We start from the raw sequence: 26,394 nt of genomic DNA, 5'->3' as shown, positions 1-26,394 counted from the left end.
TATATATATATATATATATGGTTGAGAATATTTTATAAGCAACTACTTCTTCATAGAAATTATCATTTTTTTTTCTTAATATAACTAATCAAACTGTCATAAAAAATAATTCAATATAATTTACATTTATATAATTAATTCCTAACACAATTTATATTCAAACCAAATGATATCGCCTTCGAGATTTTTTTACTATAAAATGGTAATTTATATTGTTTTTGAATTAACATATGCATTTAACCGGAAATTAGATGCATTCATTCTCCTAAACCTTCTCAATCATTCTTTTTGAACGATATAGAAATATTTTAATAGTAATTGCATTATTGTTTAAAATCATTCATAAATTTTTAAAAATACTTAATAATAATAACACATCAATAATTGGGATAGACTAGTAGCCCACCAATAATCATTTGTTATAATAATCATCCACATTAAGTTGATTATTTGTTAGAATTATTACCTTTTTCCCGATTTTTCTCTTTAAAAGTTGTTTGTTTTTAAAGTAAATAATATTTATAATAAAAAAACTAGTACTTAAAAGTATAATATTTTTATATAATTTTTTTAAGAGCGTGTAAAAGATAAAATGTAATAATTAATATAGACGAAATAATTAGACAATCAATATGTGACTATGGGAGTAGTATTTTATAGGGAAAAGGGTCTGAAAAATACTCTAACTTTGGTCGAAATTGCTGTTACGATATCAAACTTTGGAAATGAACTTTTACCCCCTTACTATTTAATAATGTATTTTAAAGGTATATATGTGCCTACGTGGACATCATAAATATTTCATTATTTTAAATAGTAATGTGTCCACGTGGGCACATATATACCTTTAAAATATACTATTAAATAGTGCAGGGGTAAAAGGTCCTCCATAAAATTTGGTATCGTAACAACAATTTCGGCCAAAGTTAAAATATCTTTCAGACCATTTTTCCTATTTTATACTTTGTCGTTTCATATTATGTATTTCTTATATCAAAATAATATTTTAAAAATCAAGAGAGTTATATATATATCAAATGAAATTTAAGGCTTTCTTCCTGGAGCCGCCTGAAGAAATATTTATAATATATTTTTAATAATTATAGACACGAGTTCAAATAACTTGTTGAATTCATTATATTAAACAACTTGATATATTATAAAGTTATGTTAATGAAGTTTGGTTCAATTTGCAACATATTTGAACTTTGAAGACTTCTTTTTTAAAAAAAGAAAAAAAAATCTTTGTAAAGAATGAAACAAAGAAAGAGAAAATTAAAATATTTTTTTAAAAAAGAATAAATAAACAACAATACGCGTAATGCTTTATTAAACGTTGTTATATCCTAAACCTAACTCCAGCTCCCTAAACCGGTGGCTGTCACTTCCATAACTTCTTTTTTCCGTGCATTCGTATTGGAGTCTGACTAACTTATATTCGTATTGAAATTTAATTAATTTAATATACCATATAGGATCCATTTGAAAGTAACGTTTTTTATTAAAGATTTTTCATATTCAATACTCAAAACTAAAACATTTAATTAAGAAATGAACAACTTCATCCACAATATCATATTCGATGATAGCCACTTTCATACGTTATGATGGACATGCAACTCCCTTTATTAATTATAAATAATATTTAAAATAGTAATATTATTATTATTATTATTATTATAATAATAATATTCTTAAATATGTTACAAAGGATGTTAATTAAAAAAATTATTTAATATAGTAACATTATTTTTATGTGTAATAAAGAAAAAAAAGTATAAATTGAAAGTTGAAACAAGGGAATAAATATGTTAAGTTAATTAGTGTAAAATCTCATGACGGTTTATATTATTCCTTGATGATAGTAAAAAGTACGTTACTTTTTGGATTTGCTTTAAATATTAGTAGTAATTAATATCAGAAAACATTAATCTAAATTCCAAAATAGATTACTTCAGGTTAAGAGAACTTTATTCTCAATAGTTAAATTCAAAAACTATAATTATAGGAATAGATTGTTACAATCCAACCTATCATAAGTTTTCACTACAAAAAAAATGTGAATTATATGGGATTTTCCTGGGGATTAGTATGAAAATTCCCAGAAAAATCCCCATGTAATTCACAGTTTTCTTTTAGTGTTTGATATTATCAACACTTATCATTTAAAAGTTGTTCATAAACTATATATATTGTTCAAATAAAAAATTATTGACATATCTTAACAATATTATTTTGGGGTCATTTGGTTGATAATATATAGTGGAATAATAATTTTACTATAAAAGGTCATATAAGATAATATAGTGTTTGATTACCGATCAAAAAGAATAATCATCGTATCATATATATATATATATATATATATATATATAACCAATGCAACATTTGGTAGTTAGTATATTTATGTGAAAATAAGTTTTTGAAAAATCAAGAAAATGATTTATTTTTTTAGTGAAAATAGAGAAAATAAGTGTGCATTCCATATAAATTGTGTTATTATTACCTCCAACACACTTCATCTTCATTCCTAAATTCGTAGCCTTGTACACCCCCCCCCCCCGCCGCCCCGACTCTTACCCCTACCTCTACTCTCATCTTACATAATATCTATCTAGATTATATACAAATATTTTTAGAGTAATATTTTTTTCCCTTACGTATTGAACTCAAATTTCTTCAAAAATATTTTCCTTCTCACTGAACACCTTCACTGCTAAATAAAAAAACTAAAATTAGCTATTCATCGTTATTTTTCTCGTAACTATCAGAAATTTATCGCTAATTCATTACTAAATAGAATTAACGAAAAAAATTATTATTTAGCTACAAAACTTTTCTATCATTAATTTCAATTTATTTTTTTAGATCAATCAACTCAACTACTAAAATGTCGTCGATAACTTCTTAAACTAAAGAAAAGTAAATAAGTATTATTTATTTTATGTCAATTTTTGCATTGACGTGACTTGGTCATTCTTGGCGTGTAGAAGAATTCACGCGTTTCACGAGAAGCTACCTGTCTCTTCCCTTGACAACTTTCAAAAAGCTCATTTAATATTTTCTAAATATTTATGGGCTAGTTTATAATAGTATATTTATATTTTATTTATATAAAATATAATCGAAAATCATAAAATATATACATTGATTATACAATTATAGACATTGAAATTTTGTGGGATTCTACAAGACATGTTCAATTTAAATTGGGACTTTAAAAGGTGTGTTCAGTTTCAATTAGATTTCTTGGAGCTACTCAACCCTAAACTCTAGTTCATGCCTATATGAATGGTACTAAATTCCCTTAAAAGACATCTCGATATTCCACAAAAGTCATGAAATATTCATATAGAGATCAAATTTAAATCATCTTAGTTCGAGAAATACGCCACTAACGGCCCTCGAATCATGGATAAATCTTAGGAGAGTAGAATCAATAGATTTGTACTCACAGTCTTGATAAATAAAATTATGATTCATGTTTCTTTATTGGATAAATCGAATCATGGATAAATCTTAAGAAAGCAAAATCAACAAATTTGTACTCACAATCTTGATAAATAAAATTATGTTTCATGTTCCTTTATATTTTTTTTGTGATTCGAGGGCCGTTAGTGTTGTATTTCCTGAACTAGGATGATTTGGATGATCCCTTTATGAATATTCCATAAATTTACGAAATATTCGAGATGCCTTTTAAGGGAATATAGTACCTTTTATATAGGCATGAACTAGGGTTTAGGATTGAGTAGCCTCCAAGAATCATAATTGGAATTGAACAATTTTGTAGAATCCAAACTTGAATTGAACACATTTTATAGAGTAGCACAAAATTTCAATGTCTACAACAATATAGTTAAAAGTCATAGAAAATATATACCGACTATAAAAAATAGTTTACCTATACATGAACTATACATTATGTTACACTCAAAAAGTTGAATACAACTTGATTATACGTAAAGTATATACGGACTATTCAATTTCAATTAACTCAAAATCACCTCTACACTGTTCCATAAATTGAGATATAAAATCTTCTCGATATTTCAAATTTTTTGATATATAATGTGCTTGTTTTTTGTAGATTGATTTTTTTTAAGAAACATATTACTTGTTGCAATAAATAATTGAGACTTGATAGTCTTACACTAATAATGTATGTTACAAAAAAGTTATTTAATATGTATGGTTTGTATGTGCTATTCTATGAATAATTTCAATTATCAATGAATTTTTTAAAATATTCTTTGTTATTATTATATTATTTCGTTATGAAATTAACATATAATATATTTATGTAAATAAAAATAATTCTCTTATCTTCTTATAAATTATTTTATTAGTTTTAAAGTATATTTTAAAATCATCGAGACACAGTCATCCAATACATGGTACACAAAATTTACATTCTGATCAACAACAAACAACAACAATAACATACCCAATGAAATCTCACTAGTGAGGTTTTGAAAAAATAGAGTGTACACAGACCTTACCACTACCAGCATGATATAGAAATGTTATTTTCGAAAGACCTCTGATGATACTTATTTTGCTATCACTATCATCAATGTTTCTTAAGTTAAAACTATCATATATGACTTAAAAATCAAAGGAAATAATTGTCATATTCACCAAAATAACTAGCAGTGTCACAGGCAAAAAGTTCATAAAATTATGCAGGAAACATGAACATTTAGAACTTTTAATTTTACAGCTCCATACAGAAATTATCAACAGTGCAACATAAAAATCAACTATTAAGTAGATAGTAAGCCACTCATTGATACAAAAATAATGAGCCTCTAATATCATCAAGAATCATACACTAGACTATTAAATGTTTTACTTTAGAGCAACATTCACATTTACAGAGGTGTCTGTCATAATTATATCTTTGGAATTATCTGCTTTTGGATGCTTTGGACAATCAAACTTGAGTTTCACATGTACAGGTCTTGTTATGATAACTTCTTCAAGATCTCTATTTGATGCCAACAAGAACTGAACAACTAAATCTTTGCTTGCCCTTGTCCCAGGGTTGAGCAAATCTGCTATTCTAGCTGCTTTCCTCTGTCTACCGCCACTACAGGCATCTGAATCCTTTTTCAGTCTAAGATATAGTGCAGCACAAATGAAAACCTGGTGGAGAAGACAATCACATAATGACTAAATCAGCATTTTTTTAATCTGAAATTAAGGTCAAAATGTGAATAATTTCTAGACTGGACGGACAACTATACCAATTAACGTATCATTTTAAACAACTTCAGTGAGAAATTTTCACATAAATCCTGGAGGATCGCGGTGATTCAGAATCAAAAGGAAATTGCTGGGAAGAATAATGTACCTCACTTGTTCCAGGACTTGAGTTAACGGAGCAACTGATCTCGACTTTCCCTTCTGGAATTTCGTCACCGCAGCTCATTGTCCTCTCTTCTATGGTTGCTTCTATTTCTGATGTTGAAAAGGCAAGGTGTTCAATTTCATCATACCTTTGCTGGGCAATACCAACCTGCATATCCCCATCCATTTAACTCTTAATTGGTTTGACTTTGCTCTGCTACTGAAGGAGTTTAAAAATGAATTATTCGGCATTTGTTGAGATAAAATGTTGAACAATATTCTTTTTTTTAAAAAGGGTCCCAGATAACTATTTGCGGTACATGGTATATACCACGACTTTCTTTTCGAAAATTATTTTGGAACTAGCTAAAAATGAGAAGTGGAAAATCAGCTTGGGATGAAGGAAGTAGAATTTATGGCTGAATACAAATACATGAAGCCTAAAGGTGATCAGAAACCTTTTCTGAAGACGTAATTGTGCTATCTGCCTCGGATATTTCAGCTGCTGCCCCTCTAGTTTGCCGCCATATACAACTTTCACCCAATGGTTCAATTAGATCAACATATTCTGGAATATCCACATTCAGTCGTATGTCAATTTTACCTGTTAAACAAATGAAGTGGGATTATCATGTAGTACTCCCTCTATCTAGAAAAACTTGGCCTACTTTCTCTTTTTCACATTGATCTCTAAAAAACCAACTTTTTTAACAGGTAAAGAAAGATAAAAAAATTTTATGATCTAGAAAAAGAAGATACAATGTCGAAGATAAAAATTATAGGTATTGATAAACAACCAAAAGATCAGGTGATACCAAGTTTGTCACACCCCAAACTCAAGGGACGCAACTGGCTCCTAATGCCAAAACTCAGGCCCGAGCCGACCCTACTGAACCATTTGCTACTGCATCACAGCCACACACAATCATGAAAACAAACAAGTATATCTCAACTTAAAATTAAGCCCTCGACAACAAGGCCCCTGTCAACAGATCCATAAAAGAAACAACTACTCCCAAGAGTTCATATAAAGAAATAGTCAACTAGCACAGAAGTCCTGATTGGGCCGTTGAGGCCACCATGATCTCTATACCGAAACTGAAAGCAGGTATATATCAAGACAATACATAAAAAACTAACAAGCTTCAGCAAACCAACAAACTAGGCCATAACATAGCTATACACCCCACACACTAGTCTGCAAGCCTTTAAGAGTAGTAAAGATTAGTGGGACATGACCCCAACCTACCCATAAATATATATACAACAAAAGCTAACAAACCTCCCAACTCTGGCAGCTCCGGAGGAAAGGGGCTAGCCAACCGGATATAAGTCAATCCTGCTGCTGAGGAGGTCTACTGGGTTGTCGAGACCTGCAGACATGAATGCAGTACCCCCAGGCAATGGGGCATCAGTACGAAATAATGTACCGAGTATGAAAGGCAATAGACTATGAGCAGGTATCTTAATATATTGGGAGTAATCCGATAAATAAATCAAGGATAATATAAGTGTATTGACTTGCTCCTAAATCTAAACTTAACAAAAATAATAAAACAACAACATAACCAAGCCCCCATAAGCTTGGCAGGTACAAATAGCACACAAGACCACCTACCTCGGCCCCCAGAAGGTGTCAATCAGTCTATATACCCCTAGCCCCGTAGGCAGCACATAGCTCACTTAGGCATCAATATAGCTTATAGATAACTCATAGCCCTCTTAGGCAACAACATGGCCCTGTAGGCAACACATTGCCTTCTTAGGCGTCAATATAGCCCCGTAGGCAACTCATAGCCCTTCTAGGCATCAATATAGCCTCGTAGGCAACTCATAGGCATCAATATAGCCCCATAGGCAACTCATAGCCCTTCTAGGCATATATCATATTCCAGTAGCTAACCACAATAGCAACAATAACAATAGGCTAAAAGCGAGCAATTTAGCTATAAGCAAGCTATACAAATAGCCTCTAAGTCGTGTCTAACATAGGAACGCTACTAACTGAATAAGAATCCCGACAAGGGAGGATTATTGTTACTCGAGCACCCAACAATCAACAATAATGGCTACAAGTATAACAACCCAATTACATTGCTCCTAAGCTTTAAGTAAACATGCCGTAAGAAAGGAATAGCCTTAACATACCTTTTTCGCTGAATTCAAGTGGCCTAACGACTTTTACTCACAACCCCCCTCGATACTACAACAAGGCAGGACCATAATCAACACACAAGAATAGAAGATACCACGATAATCTGATAAAAGATAAGTATTTTCGTCGCAAATTGCTATTTGCAGCTTATCAAAGCTAGAGTCGATGAAAGAAGGGTCTTACCTTGATCTTAAGTTCGTAATACACCTCAAAACATGTCCAAACCCTTGTTGTCCCAACAACAAAATATGATATGCTACGAAATCGATAAAATAAATTATACCATGATGACGAGCTCAACACGTAGAACAACTTTCGTCAAGAAAATCTATAATTTGGTTGATCCTAGAAATGAGTTTTCTAAGTTTTTAACTAAAAAAAATGAAGAAAAAGTCGAAGAGGATATATAAAAAGTTCCACCGACCTAGGGCCCCACCTCACGTGACTGCTTGCACAGTCTCGCGAAAACACGAATATCTCTCTATTCTGACGTCGTATGAACGAATGGTTTGATGCGTTGGAAACTAGACTCGTAGACCTTCGATTTGATAGGTCGTGGGCCCCAACTCTTTATAGATTGGGAGAAAACCTCCGAGACATTTGACCCAAATTTCAGAGAAATATTTAAAAAGGAACTTACGATAACTTTTATTTTGCCACTTACCTAACTTCAAAACTTGAGATACAACCCTTGAACACTTAAAATATGACATACCACATCATTCTTAATTTATTACTCACCCTTTTTGTCTTTCCACGAAGGTAAGAGTTAATTTAAACGTTTCGAAAAGTCGGGGTGTTATATCCTCCCCCCCTTAGAAACATTCATCCTCGAATGAAAAATGTGAGTCACGCGGTTAAGTCCTTAGGAGTTGCCAAAATTTAGGCAAAGTATCCTTTGTAAATGTTACTATCCAGGAACCTGAAACGCAGAAATCCTAATCTAGGTGTCTCACAGGACGACATAAATAGCTAAGCACTATAGCTCCACAATAACAGTGTGAGCAAAAATACGACAACTATAATAATAAGCAACAGTATAAAAAAAATCAGATAGGTATCTTACCTTACTGCACTAATATAAACTAATATACCATCACCCTGGGGTATGAAACAAGTGAGGATATTTAGACCTCATGCCATCCTCAACTTCCCAAGGTCACCTCTTCTCTATTCTTATTTCTCCACAATACTTTAACTGAAGCCACCTTTTTGGTCCTTAATTTACGAACTTGTCGATCTAATATGGAAACTGGAGTTTCCTCGTAGGACAACTCCTCTGTGATCTGAACATCCTCAACTGGGACAACCCGAGAAGGGTCTCCTACGCACTTCCGTAGCATCGATACATGGAAAACTGGATGAACAGATTCTAGCCCCAAAGGCAATTCTAACTCATAAGCTACTTGTCCTACCCTCTGAAGGATCCGGTATGGCCCAATGAATCTTTGACTAAGCTTGCCTTTCTTACCAAATCTCATAACACCCTTCATAGGCGAGACTTTTAAGAATACCCAGTCATCGACACAAAACTCTAAGTCCCTTCGTCGCACATCTGAGTATGACTTCTGTCGGCTTTGAGCTGTTAGCAACCTCTCCCGAATGAGCTTAACCTGCTCCACTGTATGTTGTACTAAGTTGGGTCCAATCAACCCTGACTCACCTACCTCGAACCATCTAATGGGGGATCAACATTTTTGCCCATACAAAGCCTCATAAGGTGCCATCCCGATACTGGAATGATAACTATTATTGTATGCGAACTCAATAAGAGGCAAGTGGTCATCCCACCTTCCCTTGAAGTCTAGCGCGCACGCCCGTAACATATCATCGAATGTCAAAATTGTGCGCTCAGCCTGGCTATCTGTCTGAGGGTGAAAGGTTGTACTACGATTAACCTGTGTCCCCAGTCCTTTCTGGAAGGACTTCCAGACGTTAGCGGTAAATTGTGCTCCTCTATCAGAGATAATAGATACTAGGACACTGTGTAGCCTAACAATCTCTCTAATATAGAGTCCTGCATAGTCTTCGGCTGTAAAAGTAGTGGGCTGATTGTTAGTCTGTCAACAATTACCCAAATAGAGTTAAATTTACGACGCGATCAAGGTAACCCTATAATAAAATCCATATTAATTGCTTCCCACTTCCACAAAGGAATGACTATCTCATGGACTAACCCAGCGGGCTTTTGGTGCTCAACCTTCACCTGTTGGCAATTAGGACACTGTGCCACAAACTCAGCAACGTCCTTCTTCATTCCGTTCCACCAATAGATCTCCTTAATATCATGGTACATCTTCGTCGAACCAGGGTGAATAGAATAACAGGAATGATGTGTCTCTTCCATAATCTGATGTCGAAGCCCTGCAGCATTCGAAACACACAATCGACCTTTCTATCCGAGGACTCGATCTCCTTCTATATCAAATGCTAAAGACTGATGATCCCGAGTCTTGGCTCTGAGCTGCTCTAAGCTAGGATCCTCTTGTTGCCGTGCTTTTCTCTCTACAACTAGAGATGATACGGCTGTGTCCTGAATTGTGACCCCACTATCATCTGCCTCTAACAATCTGACTCCCAACAAAAACCTAACCAAGCCCCCATAAGCTCGGCAGGTACAAACAACATACCACCTACCTAGGCCCCCATAAGCCCAGAAGGTGCCAAATCAATCTACATACCCTATCAGTAGCCCTTTGATAGTCACATTTACAAAGGTTACTCTGCCTAAATTTTGGCAACTCCGAAGGACTTAACCGCGTGACTCACATTTTTCATTCGAGGACGAATGTTTTTAAGGGGGGAAGAATGTAACACCCCGACTTTTCAAAACGTCTAAATTAACTCGTATCTTCGTTGAAAGACAAAGAGGATGGGTAATAAATTAAGAATGATGTGGCATGTCATATTTTAAGTGTTCAAGGGTTGTATCTCAAGTTTTGAAGTTAGGTAAGTGGCAAAATAAAAGTTGGCGAAAGTTTCATAAGTCCATTTTTAGAGATTTCTCTGAAATTTGGGTCAAATGTCTCAGAGGTTTTCTCTCAATCTATAAAGAGTTATGGGGCCCACGACTTATCAAATCAAAGGTCTATGAGTCTAGTTTCCAACGCATCAAACCGTTCGTTCATACGACTTCAGAATAGAGAGATATTCACATTTTTGCGAGACTGCACAAGCAGGCACGTGAGGTGGGCCCTAGGTCGGTGGAACTTTTTATATATCTTCTTCTTCGACTTTTCTTCATTTTTTTCAGTTAAGAACCAGAAAACTTAGAAAACCCACTTTTAGGATCAACCAAATTATAGATTTTCTCAACTTAAGTCCTTGACGAAGTTGTTCTATGCGTTGAGCTGGTCAACATGGTATAATTTGTTTTATCGATTTCGTAGCATATCATACTTTGGTGTTGGGACAACAAGGGTTTGGACATATTTTAAGGTTTTGAGGTGTATTACGAACTTAGGATCAAGGTAAGACCCTTCTTTCATCGACTCTAGCTTTGATAAGCCGCAAATAGCAATTTGCGATGAAAATACATATCTTTTATCGAATTATCGTGGTATCTTCTATTCTTGTGTGTTGATTATGGTCCTGCCTTGTTGTAGTATCGAGGGAGTTATGAGTAAAAGTCATTAGGCCACGTGAATTCAGCGAAAAAGGTATGTTAAGGCTATTCCCTTCTTACAACATGTTTCCTTAAAGCTTTAGGAGCAATGTAATTGGGTTGTTATCCTTGTAGCCATTATTGTTGATTGTTGGTTGCTCGAGTGGAAATAATCCTCTCTTGTCGGGATTCTTATACAGTTAGTAGCGTCCCTATGTTGAACACGACTTAGAGGCTATTCGTATAGGTTGCTTATAGCTAAATTGCTCGCTTTTAGCCTATTGGATTGTTATTGTTGCCCTTGGGGATATTGTGGTTAGCTGCAAGAATGTGATCTATGCCTAGAAGAGTTATGTTCTGCCTACGGGGCTATATTGATGCCTAGAAAGGCTATGAGTTGCCTACGGGGCTATATTGATGCCTAAAAGGGCTATGAGTAGCCTACGGGGCTATATTGACGCCTAAGAAGGCTATATGGTGCCTACAAGGCCATGTTGCTATCTAAGAGGGCTATGAGTTATCTATAAGCTATATTGATGTCTGAGAGAGCTATGTTATTGCCTAAGAGGACTATGTGGCTGCCTACGGGGCTAGGGGACTACCGATAGGGGTATATAGATTGCTTGATACCTTATGAGGGCCTAGGTAGGTGGTCTTGTGTGTTGTTTGTACATGCCGAGCTTATGGGGGCTTGGTTAGGCTGTTGTTTTAGTATTTTTGATATGTTTAGATTTAGGAGCAGGTTAGTACACTTATGTTATTTTTGATTTATTTATCGGATTACTCCCAGTATATTAGGATACCTGCTCATAGTCTATTGCCTTTTATACTCGATATATTATTTCATATTGATGCCCCATTGTATGGGGGTACTGCATTCATGCCTACAGGTCCCGACAGACGACCCAGTAGACCTCCTCAACAGCATGATTGACTTCTATCCGATTGGCTAGCCCATTTCCTCTGAAGCTGCCAGAGTTAGAGGTTTGTTAGCTTTTGTTGTATATATTTTTATGGATAGGCTGAGCCCTGTCCCACCAATCTTTACTACTCTTAGAGGCTTGCAGACTAGTGTGTGGGTATATAGCTACGTTATGGCCATGCTGGCCTAGTTTGTTGGTTTGTTGAAGCTTGTTAATTGTTTGATGTATTGTTTTGATATATACCTGCTTTCAGTTTCGGTATAGAGATCATGGTGGCCTCGACGTATGAACTCTTGGGAGTAACTGTTTCTTTTGTAGATCTGTTGACAGGGGCTTTGCCGGCCGAGGGCTTAATTTTAAGCCGAGATATACTTGTTTGTTTTCTTGATTGCGTGTGACTGCCATGTGCTAGTAGCAAATGGTTCAGCAGGGGCGGCTCGAGCCTGAGTTTTGGCATTAGGAGCCAGTTGCACCCCATGAGTTTGGGGCGTGACAAACTTGTTGTAAACTTTTTTCCTGGTAAGAGCTTTTTCACAAATTATTTAAACCACTACCTGGCAACAAGTTGAAAGATTCTATGTGATCAATAGAATTCGCTGCCAATGCTGCATCACTGTAACACCAGCATCAAACATCACAACAAAATTAATATAATCGCCCAGAGAAAGCAGAAAAGAAAAATGGCTTAACTGGGCCTCTTTAATCTGCTACACTTACGCAGCACATACTCGTTCCAGAGGAGATGAGGACCAGTAAGGAAACCCAAGGATCCCCAAATTAGAAAACTGGAAGCTTGATATAGAACCCGAGTTTCTATTGAGTTTTAATAACGTCTAACCAACTACAGATAAACACAATCAAAAATTGGATCGGGCAAAGCAAATGCTACAACGGATCCAATCATTGAAGACATTTTTACCTGTATCACAAATGAGTATCTGATCCTGAAAAGTTTCCACAGAAGATATGAGCTCAACATATGGAATTCTCTTTGTCGAGCAATGTGCATCCACTCGCTGCTGCAACCAATCATTAGGTATTTCATTCAAAAGCATCGACTTCTCCAGGATCAATGGCTCACAGATCTCCAAAATATTTGAAAATCCTTTTAGAGTATGGGTGAGTCAACAACTGACAAGGCTAACTGATAGAATAGAGACAACTTAAGAACATGTTTGGCAATACTTTCTATACCTCTAACAACCTCTGTGATCAAGCCTGAGGCTAAATCCATGATCCACAACGTCTCACAGCTGCATGCAAAAAAATTAAAGTGAGGACAGCCCCACAGCTCCCGTAAAATTTACAAATATGAGTGAAGAAATTGTCAAGATATTTAAATTCAAAATACGGAAATCAATTTCTGCAATATATGAGTTTAGAAAGAGCAATCTTGGGGATTTTAGTATTCCAATTTCCATGATTCCATGAAGGGGTCATAGAAACAAGATCACACGCCTGTTCATTATATTAAAATTGCAAGTTCATGAAATGTTGCCCAACTGGGTTCTAAAACAAAATTAACAACCAATGTGGGGGCATATGTTCCGAGTATTTCCAACCTTACCAACATACCTAGTTATGCTTCCCAAAGAGATTATAAAGCTTTAGGCCTAAGAATATACATATTACATAGTTTGACAACTATTAACAGACAACAGTTGCATTATAATGCATGACATTCTGCTTAAAGAGAGAAAACATTGAAAAAAATGAACCAGTAAAGTCAAAGGGAGAAGAAGAAAACAGAAACTACAAAGCCGGATGCCTGAAGAAATTTTATGCCAGAACCAGTCGAGAACAAAAATGAAAAGTTAAATGGACATAACTAGTCAGTGACAGTGTTTTTGTGTTTTCACATCAACAAGGGACATATCATGACCAAACTAACTGTGTAACATGAATGTCTTATAGCATTTAACCCTTAGGACATTATATTGAATTGGATAACATTACTGATTTTTCAACTTCCCCTATGAAGGAATCATATCTTATTTGAGTTTCGCATCGCCCGTTTCAATCTCAAACAAAGGAGGAGAATTTTGGAAGGTTAACAGCCAATGTAACAATAGTCAATTCGAAGAAAGAATTCAGATCAAATATATAAATGTCATAAAGGATAAGTACAAAGGAACTATCACGTATGTGAATAATGGAAGAGATAGTAGAGAATTTTTTTAAAGAGGGGGATTTACATTCGATATCTATCTTGAGCCTTACTTTGTTTACCCATTGGATGAGCTAATCAGTAGTATAAAAATATAGGGTTCCATGGTGTATGCTATTTGAACATGATGCGGTGTTAATTAACAAAACTAGCGGAGGAATCAATCAAAAGTTTGAGTGTGAAAAAACACTATAGATGGTAGCAATTATTTAGATTGTTAGTAGTAACACAAAACATACATACTTCAAGTTTAGCCTGCATAGGAAATATGAAATTGATGTGAGATTAAACGGACTTTGCTCAAATGCAGATAATTCATATATCTAATATCTCAATTTTAAGAGAGAAATGTATAATTGATGAAGATGCTATACCTATAAATTAAAACAGAACCACTTAACTGGAGGAGTTCTACGTGAGGGTTATGAGATAGGTATCTACCTGCCAAAGCAATATGCAAGTTTTGTAGGGTGGTTGTGACACCATGAATGCTATATTATAGTGAATGCTAAGCATCTAAGGTCACATCATATTCACAAGATGGTTATTTTAGAAACAGAAAAGGGTCAAATACATCCCTTGTTATACTTTTGGTCTAAATATACCCTTCTCGTTATACTTTCGATCCAAATATACCCCTCCCATTATACTTCGACACAAATTTTCCCTTAATTTTGACAGAGGGACATGTGGCAAGCTCATAACCAAATGACCCACCTCCACTTTTAAATAGAAAAAATGATATAGTAAGGCAAACATGTGATATGTATTTACTATACACAACTATATTTTAAAAGAAGTACAATCGTTGTTATAGTTGGGGTTTTATAGCTATAGTTAGGATATTTGAAGTCAGGAAATAATGGGGATGGAAAATTCTGGGGAATTATGGGATGTACAGGAGATCGAACCCCTTTGTACACAACAACAAGGAGCTCTTACTGAAACGGAGAGGAAGGCCACAGCCTGGATTCATCAAAACTTATTGAAACTCCATAAGATGTTTGGAGTGGATTTCCAGGGGATGGAAGAGGAAGCACTTGAACTCCTTAAGCAGGTGGATGCAAGCAGGCAAGTAAGAAAAATGGAGAGGTCAATAGAAGTTAAGAGAACAAAACATAAAGGAGCACAAGAGTTAAAGAATCTGATATCCTTTGATGTTAAATTCAAAAGCAATGGAGACAGAGGGAAGGGGAAGGGGAGCTCACAGAATACTCCATGAAGATCAAATTAATCTCATGGAATGTTAGGGGGTTGAAGGATCAGGGGAAGAGAATGGTGGTACAAAATATGATTCAGGATTGGAAAGTCAGGGGCAGAGAATGGTGGGCACAAATATGATTTAGGATTGGAAAGCAGACAGTCTGCCTCCAGGAGACAAAACTAGAAGGCAATGTACAAGAATTAATCAAACAAATTTGGGCAGGGAGATGGATTAAATATGCATGTCTGGAGGCCAGTGGAACCAGAGGTGGAATCCTAATACTATGGGACTCTAGAATTTGGGAAGGGGAAACTTTACAAGTTGGAGCCTATACTATGTCTTGCAAGGTCAGGTGCTCAGTTAAGCAATTTCGAATGTCATATTACTAGTGTGTATGCTCCCAACAGTCAAGTGGAGAGGAGGCTAGTATGGGAGGAATTGGCTGATGTAAGAGGATTGATGGATGGACCATGGGCCATCTGTGGTGACTTCAATGTTTGTAGATTTCCCTCTGAAAAAAGGGATTGTAGCAAGAGAAATTCAGCAATGAGAGAGCTCTCAGATTGCATTGAGGACATGGACCTCATTGATCCACAGCTAGGTTGTGGAAGATATACTTGGTACAAAGGTGATAACCATACCACTGCAGGTAGAATTGACAGGATTCTGGTCTCCATAGAATGGAATAATCTTTTCAATAGCCTAAAGCAGACTACTCTGCAAAGAGTGATTTCAGATCATGTTCCTATAGCTCTTTTCTGTGGACACTGAGAGCAATCCAAATCCTATTTTGAAGTTTGAAAATTGGTGGCTAAACCAAGAAGGTTTTGTTGAAAGAATCAAAGACTGGTGGAATGCTTTCGAATTCTATGGGAACCCTGATTACATCTTAGCATGTAAACTCAAAGCTCTCAAAGGGAAATTGAAAGAACGGAGCAGAAATGAACAAGGAAATCTGAATTTGCAAAAGAACAACCTTCTCATACAGATGGCTGAGCTGGATTCACATCTAAACAGTAGAGCTTTAACAGAGGAGGAAATAGCCAAAAAAGCAACACTTTTCATGGAGTATGAGGGGTGCTTAAAGAATGAGGAAGTGGCCTGGAGGCAGAGATCAAGAGCTTTATGGCTCAAGGAAGGGGATAGGAATACAAAGTTTTTTCATCAAACTGCTAATGCCCACAAGAGATATAACCACATTGATCAGCTGGAAGTGCAGGGAGAGACCATATCTGAGCCAAATAGAATCAAGGAAGAAATCATTTCCTTCTACAAGAAGTTATATACAGAACCTGAAGAGTGGAGGCCTTCTGAAAATATTAGCAATCATCCTACCATTACAGCGGATGAGAATGAAGTATTGCAGGCTGCGTTTGAGGAGCAAGAAGTTTTTGAGTGTCTAAAGATGTGTGCTATAGACAAAGCCCCTGGCCCTGATGGTTACACAATGGGGTTTTATCTAAAATGTTGGGACATCATTAAACAAGACATTATGGGGGCATTCCATAATTTTCACTCAACTGGGATGTTTGAAAAAAGCTATAATGCAACTTACATAGCACTGATTCCTAAGAAGACAGGAGCAAAGGAACTCAAAGACTTCAGACCCATCAGCTTAATTGGAAGCTTTTACAAGCTGATTTCCAAGGTACTGACAGAAAGACTCAAGAGAGTTGTGGATAAATTGGTAGACAAGCAACAAATGGCTTTTATCAAAGGCAGGCAAATAATAGATGCAGTGCTCATAGCTAATGAAGCAATTGATTCCAGAGTGACCCAGAAAAAACCCGGTATATTATGCAAACTTGATATTGAGAAAGCATATGACCATGTGAACTGGGAATTCATTTTAAGTATGCTGAGTCAAATGGGTTTTGGTGGGAGGTGGACCAGCTGGATCAAGTTCTGTATCTCAACTGTGAAGTTTTCAATACTCATTAATGGGTCACCTGAAGGATTCTTCAATGCACATAGAGGGATCAGGCAAGGGGATCCCCTATCCCCTTTCCTGTTCATCATAGCCATGGAGGGACTCGACAACATGCATAATGTAGCTAAGATAACAGGAAGAATTCAGGGATTTGAAGTTAGCAAGGTTGCTGGAAACAGTGTAGAGATCACACATCTGCACTATGCTGATGATACACTCATTTTTTTGTGGGGCTGAGGAGGAGCAACTCTTGATAATAAGACTTATATTGGTGTACTTTGAAGCCATTTCTGGGCTCCATATAAATTGGAACAAAAGCCACTTGTATCCAATTAATGTGGTTCCAGAAATGGATCACCTTTCTCAGATCCTGGGAGGTGCGATAGGCACTTTGCCATCAATATACTTGGGCATGCCTCTGGGGGATGAGTATAGGTCCATAGATATTTGGAATCCAATTCTGGAGAAATGTGAAAAGAAATTAGCCAGATGGAGATCACAATATCTATCCTTGGGAGGTAGACTAACTTTGATTAACTCAGTTTTAGATGCCTTCCCTACATATATGTTATCTATCTTCCATATACCCCAGTCAGTAGTTCAAAGGTTGGATAAAATCAGAAGAAACTTCTTGTAGCAAGGTAATAAGGAAAGGAAAGGTTTACATTTGGTCAAATGAAGAACATTATCAGAAGCAAAGAACAAGGTGGACTAGGTATCAAGAACCTTAAATACCAAAGCAAAGCACTCAAGGTCAAGTGGCTATGGAGGTACCATCAGGAGGACCAAGCCCTCTGGTACAGGGTAATCAAGAGCAAGTATGAGCAACTGAACACATGGGTAACTAAAGAGGTCAACACTCCTTATGGTATTAGCCTCTGGAAATCCATTAGAATATTCTGGCAGTTTCTCAGTAATCAATTAACTGTCAAAGTTCGAAATGGCAGAAAAACAAGTTTTTGGATTGATAAATGGATGGGTACTGTGAGCCTTAAAGTTATGTCCCATGGGCAAGTGTTGACACTATCTTATTCTGTCTTGATTTATGATATGCTTTATAACTCTTGCCTTAGAGGCAAGACTTAGACCAAGAACTTCAAAACAAAAAGCTACACCCCATGGGCAAGAGTTGACACTATTTTATTGTATCTTGATCTATGAGATGCTCTATAACTCTTGCTTTAGAGGCAAGACTTACGCCAAGAACTTCAAAACAACAAGTTACGCCCCACGGGCAAGACTTGACATTACTTCATTGTGTCTTGATTTATCATATGCTTTATAACTCTTGCCTTAGAGGCAAGACTTAGTCCAAGGGCTTCCAAAGAATAAGTTATGCTCCATGAGCAAGAAATCATGATTTATGATATATTCTATAACTATTCTCTTAGAGGTAGGGCTTATTAGCTCAAGGACTTCCAAACAACAAGTTAAGCCCTATGGGAAAGACTTGACGCTACCACATTGTGCCTTCATATATGAGATGCTCTATAAGACTATAACTCTTGTCTTAGAAGTAAGACTTAACCCTAAGACTTTCAAGGAACAAGTTGCACCTCAAGGACAACAGTTTACACCATTTTCATTAAGTCTAACTTACGGGGAACACAATAACTATTGTCTTAGAGGCAAAAAGTGGCTCAAGGGTTTTAAAATATATTATATATGTCTCATGGGCAACAGTTTACACTATTTCCCTATTTCTAACTTATGATATACTCTATAACTTTTGCCGTAGAGGCAACACAAAACTCAAGGCTTAAAAAATAACATACATCTCATGGGCAACACTATTCCAAAACTATGATATTCTTCTCCATACACTACTCTATCATTAGATGCTAACATACATCATTTTTCCTACATTAGATATGTGGTTGATTCCTATAACAGATCTTATTAACTAACCTGAAAATAAAACCCTTAAATTCACTTACATGTCAAAGAAAGAAGATCCTCTTTAAGGATTACCCAACTTTCAATCCATTAGCTAAATATAAAAAAAGTGGAAAAAAAAAAAAGGAACAAAAAGGAGAAGATTTTAAAAAAAAAAAAGATAAAAGAAAAAATAATAAATGAAAGAAAATAAAGTAAGAGATAAAAAATAGTAGTGCAGAAAAAAGAGAAAAAAAAAAAAAACGTTGAGACATGGAGAGTTGTTTTAAAACACTTGAGGTGTAGAGGGACAAAAGTGTATTTGTGCTATACATAAAGAGGAAGAAGGCTAGTCTTTACAAACTTTTCTTATGGGGACAAAAAATCAAGACCACACACTTTGGTGGACAACTTGTGTAATTTCCTGTTTGGTTATTGGGCCAATGGTTTGAGTTATTGGATTGTTGATTCAGGTCTCGATTTACTATACTACAATTATCAAATTATTGAATTGGATCAGATTTGACCAGATTTTTACTGGGGTAACCCGATTACCCAATAAGTACTTTACTTAATTACATTTCTACTCCTTGAGTAATTGACTTAAGAGTTGGGGTATACATTTATGGGTTCCGTTCTAATTTCTAATATATTCATTTTACATTAAGAACTGCACCCAGGATTTCTCTCAGAACTCATAAGCTACGCTGACGCCTCGTGATTTCTCAACTGAGCAGTAACTAGTGAGTCTGCGAGCATGATTTCTATTAACGGCTTCGTGATTTCTCAGTCTCTGCTTGCACTCACGATTTCTCAACTAAGCAGTGAGCCTTGCGAGTGGAAGGTATAAGACCATGAGTCCATGAATTTACTAAAGCTTATAGATTCTGACAAGAAACAATTAAGAAAACTATATCAAAATTGAATGCTTTTCCACTCAAAATTAGGTATTCTTACTTAAAATAAGTTAGGAAGTATTTTGCAAGGTTAAAAATGACTTAAAATAAGTTAAAAACCAAAAGTAGACCTCCCCTGCTTTTTATTTTTTGCCTTAAAAGTCATTTACGTTTGAATTTTTATTTTTGACTTAAAAACTACTTTTTTTAAGCCAATCCAAACGGGATCTAACACATATAAGGATGGAGTTACACTCTACACATCCTCTTAAATGCTTTAAGCAACAACCGAACATAACCTTAATGCAAATACAGAAGTCCATACATACTCATGCTCTTAATATCTCATTCAGAACTATCAACTAGAGGCAAATCATTAGTCTATTTGAGATGACAAACAAACTGTACAATAACTTTGATCCTTAATCCATTCAAGCCACAATTTAACAGAGAAGAAGATGCTGAGGGATACCAAGTTGGGTGTTTCTCACTTCATTTGTATCACATATCTAAGCAAATAAGAAGGGACTATTGTCAAAACTAAAGAAAATCGATTAAGGATCTAATCTACAATCATTGAACAAATAAACATACAAGGTATATGCTTATATTAAACAAATTAAAATTACACAGTGGATTCAAATATAAAAAATAGAGAATCAACATCTAAGCTGAGATTGATATAAAATTGAAACACTTAAAACAAAAAAGTGAGCAAAATTTGAACTAGGAATTAATTATATAAGGCATAAACTTAATAGAACTAAAGCATAAAAATCAGAGAGTGTGTTCAGAACTTAATCATATACTAAAACTACAGAAGTTATGCATACATTGAAGCGACATACACGCAGAATTCGAACATATGAGAAAGCCAAGCGAATTCAAAGAGGCTAAAATTACAAAGGAAAGGGAATCACCTTTTTAGGAACAACGACGGTGACAGTGAGCTCCGACGTTCAACTTCAACTCGGAAACTACAAAGAGAGAGGTCGTGATGGACAGGGTTGTTTTAGGAATTGGGCCAAAACTATTGGGTATTCTCGGTTTATTTGGGCTAAAGAAAGAGACAAAAAGAAAAGGAAAAATTACTTCCTAATGAGTAATTTTTAATAAATAATTATTGATTTTAACGATATTTTTTATTTATTATAATTTATAGCAATATATAGTAATACAATGATAAATCTGCAATATGTATTAAAAGTGAATTATGTATGCAATATATATGTATTATAACTGTTTTAAAACATATTATGCTTGTTTGGTAAGAAATTGTCACGTTGTATTATAAATGCATTAAAATGTGTGATAAATGTATTATTCATAATAAAACTTGTATTATATGTGTTTTATAAACTGTTCTCTATTATGTGTATTAAAATGGTATTATAAATGTCTTAAAAGTGATAAGGTGGAAAAAAAGTTATTGCTATAAATGGTAAATATTTTCTTAATATAGTATATTTATGCAAGTTTCTTACTTTCAAAAACAGCAAACAATTAAACCTTAAATAGTATTTCTTAGCTTTCACTAATTACAATTCACAGCTACATTTTGGCTTGCTATGTATTTGTATTCATTGTATTTTTTCATAGATTTTGGAGAAAAAAAAAATACAAATATAAACTAATTTGTATCAAAATGAATAGTAGAAGAGAGAGGCGAGCGAAATTGAGAGAGGGAGGAGAGAGGCGAGCGAAATCGAGAGAGTGAGGAGAGAGGCAAGCGAAATCGAGAGAGGGAGGAGAGAGGCAGGCGAAATCGAGAGAGGGAGGAGAGAGGATGAATACATGTTGTATTTGTTGTAAAACAAATACAATTGATACATCATACAAATACAGTTGAATCGAATACAATCAATATAAAATACAAATATCTCACCTATATTTGATTGGATACAATTGATACATAATACATTTGACGGAGAGGATGAATGCATATTGTATTCGTATGAATACAAATACAATTGATACAAAAATACGAATATAATTTTTGCGAATACAATTGATATAAAATACAAAACTCCCACATATATATTTGATTGAATACAGTTGATACATAATATATTTGAATGAATTTCTTCTTATTGGCAGGAGAGAGAAGGGGAGGAGAGGTAAGGGAGAGAGACAGAAAGGGAGAGAGTTTGCTATAAAACCAACATATAGTGGTTTATTGTAATTTTTTTAGAACTATGGTGGTGTTCCATAAATATGTTGACATGTTTGCCTTGTTATGTAATTTTTCCAAGAAAAAAGGATTGAAGAGACATGTTCCCTTTATCAGGAGTTTAGTTCAACGTCACAAACTTTTTTGGGATGTTAATTTAAGGAAAATTACATAGTTAGGCAAAATGTGATATATATATTTACTATACGTATTATAATTTGTAAGAATTACAATTCATAGATATAATTAGGATTTTGTAGTTAGGTAAAATGTGATGTATATATAGTTACAATCTGGTGTATGATCTGGTACAATGCAAAATGTACTTACTGTACAGTACTGCCCCATTTCTTATATCTATAATTCTGTGAGAGGAAGAGAGCATGTTCTTATCTGTCAATGCAGCTACTTCCATTGGTGTTGTAACTACAATTGCTGCTCCAGCAAGCATCAAAGTAACATTTGAAGGCAATGGAGGTCGGTGACAGGTGTCCCATGGAAATAGTGAATCAAGATCCACCAGCCCTTTCAGATGAGTCAATCTCTAAGGCAACAGAATTTCTCTGTGTTCGCATTATCCCTTCATTATCCCTTTCTATTTTCTTTATGTGTGGTTGATGTCAGTCTTACTCTCTTCTAGTTATGTTGCATATTTACATTTTAGAAAATAAAATATTTTAGACACTTGAAGCCTTGACAGAGTCACGAGCTACCTTTGGTAAAGGGGGGTCAACTGAATCCTCTTCGCCAGGAAACTAAACTGTGAAAAAGGGTTAGAACATATTTTTTTTGTATGTATATAAACACTATTGAATCCCCTTGAATGTAGGTTCATATATCTTAGGTGTGCCTTTTTTACATTTTCTTGAATCTTCAATCTCTGTACTCAAAATCCTGGCTCCACTACTGACTAGTAGAACTATGCTATGCCAACTGTATCAGATGAATATATGCTAGATAATTATAAAATAGCTACACAATGAATTAACTATCACAAGCTAGGCATAACGACAAAGACGAAGCATCTGTGCAAGATCACTTTGCTGCTTCACAGGATGTGTGGATTGATATTCATGCCTGTTAGTTATTGATTTTGCAGGATATAGCCATAAGCCTGGAGAATTTTCATCCGTTGAGGATATCGTGAACGGGGTGAAGGTTCTAGCATTAACTCTTGCCAAATTATCCCTCTCATAATAGCCTTCATTTAGTTTAACACTTCCTAATGCTTCAGGGCATTTGTATTAATTTTTTTACTTCTACGTGTATTCTGGATATCCTCCTATGTCTCTAATAATAGTTGGCTTTGTTCACAATCATTTCAATTCATATGCAGCATATCCAATTGCTTCAATTTTTAGTTATGTAGAACAATAATTTAAAACTAACCTGACTATATTAGCTTTTATAAAGAAATACATAGGGTAAAATGATCACTCTCAAAGGTGACTCCATACACATGGCTTGAAATCGAGACTTTTGATAAAGGATGTTCCACTCGGCTGATCATTAGAGTTTTAGTCTTTGTTTAACTTTGTTTTACATTACTGTAAAATAGTAGGATGCACCTCTGTCATTGTCAACTTTCAAGTTTCTTTGATTCATCACCTTTTAAACAATAAACATATATATATATATATAAATTAATCAAATCATACTCGAAGAGAAATTAATATGATGGGGCGGTTATGAAAAGTCTACTTTGTTCGAACCGTACCATTAACCCCTCTCAAGCTCTATCCCATACTAGTACAAAGACCACTAGCGTTAAAATTAGAGCAAAGGACGTAAACCCCACTAGTTTAGGTCCTAACTAGGTTTCACGCTAGTTTCAAACATTACTTCATGTACCATATTGTTGGGAAAACGCGGATTAACATAAAAATATATATGGTCAAATGATAGAAATAAAATGGGAAAATAATGACACCAAGAATTTTACGTGGAAACCCTTTTATTTAAGGAAAAAACCACGGGCCAAGAGGAGCAACTGATATCACTATAGTAAGGAATTTTACATCGTGTAGTCACGAATACAATACTTAAAGTGACTACTACACACTCAAAAGGAATAACACTTTTTTGATTTCCACCTTACTAAAATATCGCTCATACTCTATTTTTCTTCATAGACTATTTTTCTTGTATAGTCTATGGAATACCTCACTTTGCTCTCAAAAATGGTTTTTTCTCTCTAACTTGGTGTGTTCTACAAATGAGCAAGAATGTTCTATTTATAGAAGGAGAAAAACCTGCCTATGTCACTAATGACATAGGCAAATGTAGCAAAGTCCAAAGGGTTGCAAATCTTACCAATTTGCCAACCACCAAATCTTTCATTTTCAACTCTTATCACTATTCCTTTTTAACAATTACTTGTAGCAATTGAGTAGCAAAAATTGATCAAAAATATGGGATGGACTCCACAAATCTCCCCCTCCAGTCCCATTTACCAAAAGGAGGTATCTCCAATTTCTTAGAGAAAGCTCATACCCACAAGTTCTTTGCATAACTCGAACTTGTCTTTCGGTATCGTCTTGGTCAGTATATCTGCAGGATTTTCACTTGTGTGAATCTTTTTGACGTGAAATGATTCACTCTCTACTTCCTTACGAATCCAATGATATCTGATGTCGGTGTGTTTTGTTCTTGCATGGTACATGGAGTTCTTGCTCAAGTCTATTGCCCTCTAGCTATTACAATAGATAATATACTCTATCTGATGCAAACCAAACTCTTGAAGAAATCGCTTAAGCCATATCATCTCCTTGTCGGCTTCAATAGCCGCAATATACTCAACTTCAGTTGTAGATAGTGCAATATACTTCTGCAACTTCGACTGCTATGATATAGCTCCCCCTAAGAAAGTAAACAAATATCCAGTAGTGGATTTTCTATTATCAAGGTCACATGCCATATCAACATCTGTATAGCCCTTCAAGATTGGATTTGATGCTCCGAAACACAAGCATTCATCTGAGCTTCCTCTAAGATACCTGAGTATCCACTTAACAACTTCTCAATGCTCTTTTCCTGGATTATCGAGAAATATGCTGACAACACCAACTGCGTGAGCAATATCAGGTCTAGTGCATACCATTGCATACATTAGACTTCTGACGACGGAGGAATATGGAAATTTGGCCATGCTCTCCTTTTCCTCCCTAGTTGCAGGACACATCTTCCTGCTCAACTTCATATGACCAGCAAGAGGTGTGTTAACAGACTTAGCATTCTTCATATTGAAGCGCTTTAGTATACGTTCAATATACTTATTCTATGACAAATAAATCTTCCTTTCATCTCTGAAACGAATAATTCTCATGCCCAAAATTTGTTTCGCATGACCCAAGTCTTTCATAGCAAAAGACTTACGCAACTCTTTCTTCAACTCGTCAATCTTGGAAGTATTCTTTCCCACAATCAACATATCATCCACATACAATAAGAGGATGATAAAATCATTGTCAGAATTTTTTTGTACAAATACACAATGATCTGATAAAGTCTTCTTATAGCCTTGCTGCCCCATAAAAGATTCATACTTCTTGTACCACTGTCTAGGAACTTGCTTTAGGCCATAGAGACTCTTTATGAGTTTGCACACAAAATTTTCTTTACTTTCTACTTTGAAGCCCTCAGGTTGTTCCATATAAATTTCTTCTTCTAGGTCACCGTGAAGGAAAGCCGTCTTCACATCCATCTGCTCAATCTTTAAATTAAGACTAGCAAGTCAAACCTTAGAACTGTACGAATCGAGGACATTTTCACAACAGGAGAAAATATTTCGTCAAAGTCAATACCCTTTCTTTGACCAAATCCCTTAACAACCAATCTAGCTTTGTATCTAGGCTTCAAGTTGTGTTCTTCAACTTTAACTTTGAACACCCACTTGTTTTTCAAAGCTCTCATGCCCTTGGGCAATTTCACCAACTCATAAGTGTGGTTCTCATGCAGAGACTTCATCTCATCTTGCATGGCTTCAATCCATTGATCCTTGTGCTCATCTTCCATGGCCTCCTCATAACATTCAGGTTATCCCCCGTCAGTGAGTAGCACATACTCATTCGGTGAATAACGAGAGAAAAGAACCCATTGTCTTGTGGACCTCCTAAGCG

The 26,394-nt window shown here is 35.2% G+C and overlaps 1 protein-coding gene across 4 annotated transcripts; it reads right to left on the bottom strand.

Annotated features, from left to right (window-relative positions):
- Positions 1-4,701: 4,701 nt before the first annotated feature.
- LOC102594170 (uncharacterized) lies at positions 4,702-21,130 on the bottom strand. 4 transcript variants are annotated; one of them, XM_015315167.1, is made up of 7 exons: positions 13,229-13,287; positions 12,954-13,053; positions 12,752-12,867; positions 12,589-12,647; positions 5,811-5,956; positions 5,357-5,521; positions 4,702-5,148 (listed from the first exon to the last, which is right to left on the bottom strand). In XM_015315167.1, the coding sequence occupies exons 2-7, from the start codon at positions 13,041-13,043 to the stop codon at positions 4,852-4,854; spliced, it is 873 nt and encodes a 290-aa protein (XP_015170653.1). In that variant the 5' UTR covers positions 13,044-13,053; positions 13,229-13,287; the 3' UTR covers positions 4,702-4,851. The 4 variants fall into 4 exon arrangements, with proteins under 4 accessions (XP_015170653.1, XP_006361213.1, XP_015170654.1 ...); XM_006361151.2 differs by having other exon boundaries at positions 12,954-13,050; XM_015315168.1 differs by lacking the exons at positions 12,589-12,647; positions 12,752-12,867 and adding an exon at positions 21,027-21,130 and having other exon boundaries at positions 12,954-13,139.
- Between the last annotated feature and the right edge of the window lie 5,264 nt (positions 21,131-26,394).

This window comes from Solanum tuberosum, unplaced genomic scaffold, assembly GCF_000226075.1.
Source record: "Solanum tuberosum cultivar DM 1-3 516 R44 unplaced genomic scaffold, SolTub_3.0 scf00337, whole genome shotgun sequence".
Lineage (NCBI taxonomy): Eukaryota > Viridiplantae > Streptophyta > Magnoliopsida > Solanales > Solanaceae > Solanum > Solanum tuberosum.
The sequence above is the reverse complement of the archived record's forward strand: the minus strand, read 5'-3'. Positions and strand labels throughout refer to the sequence as shown.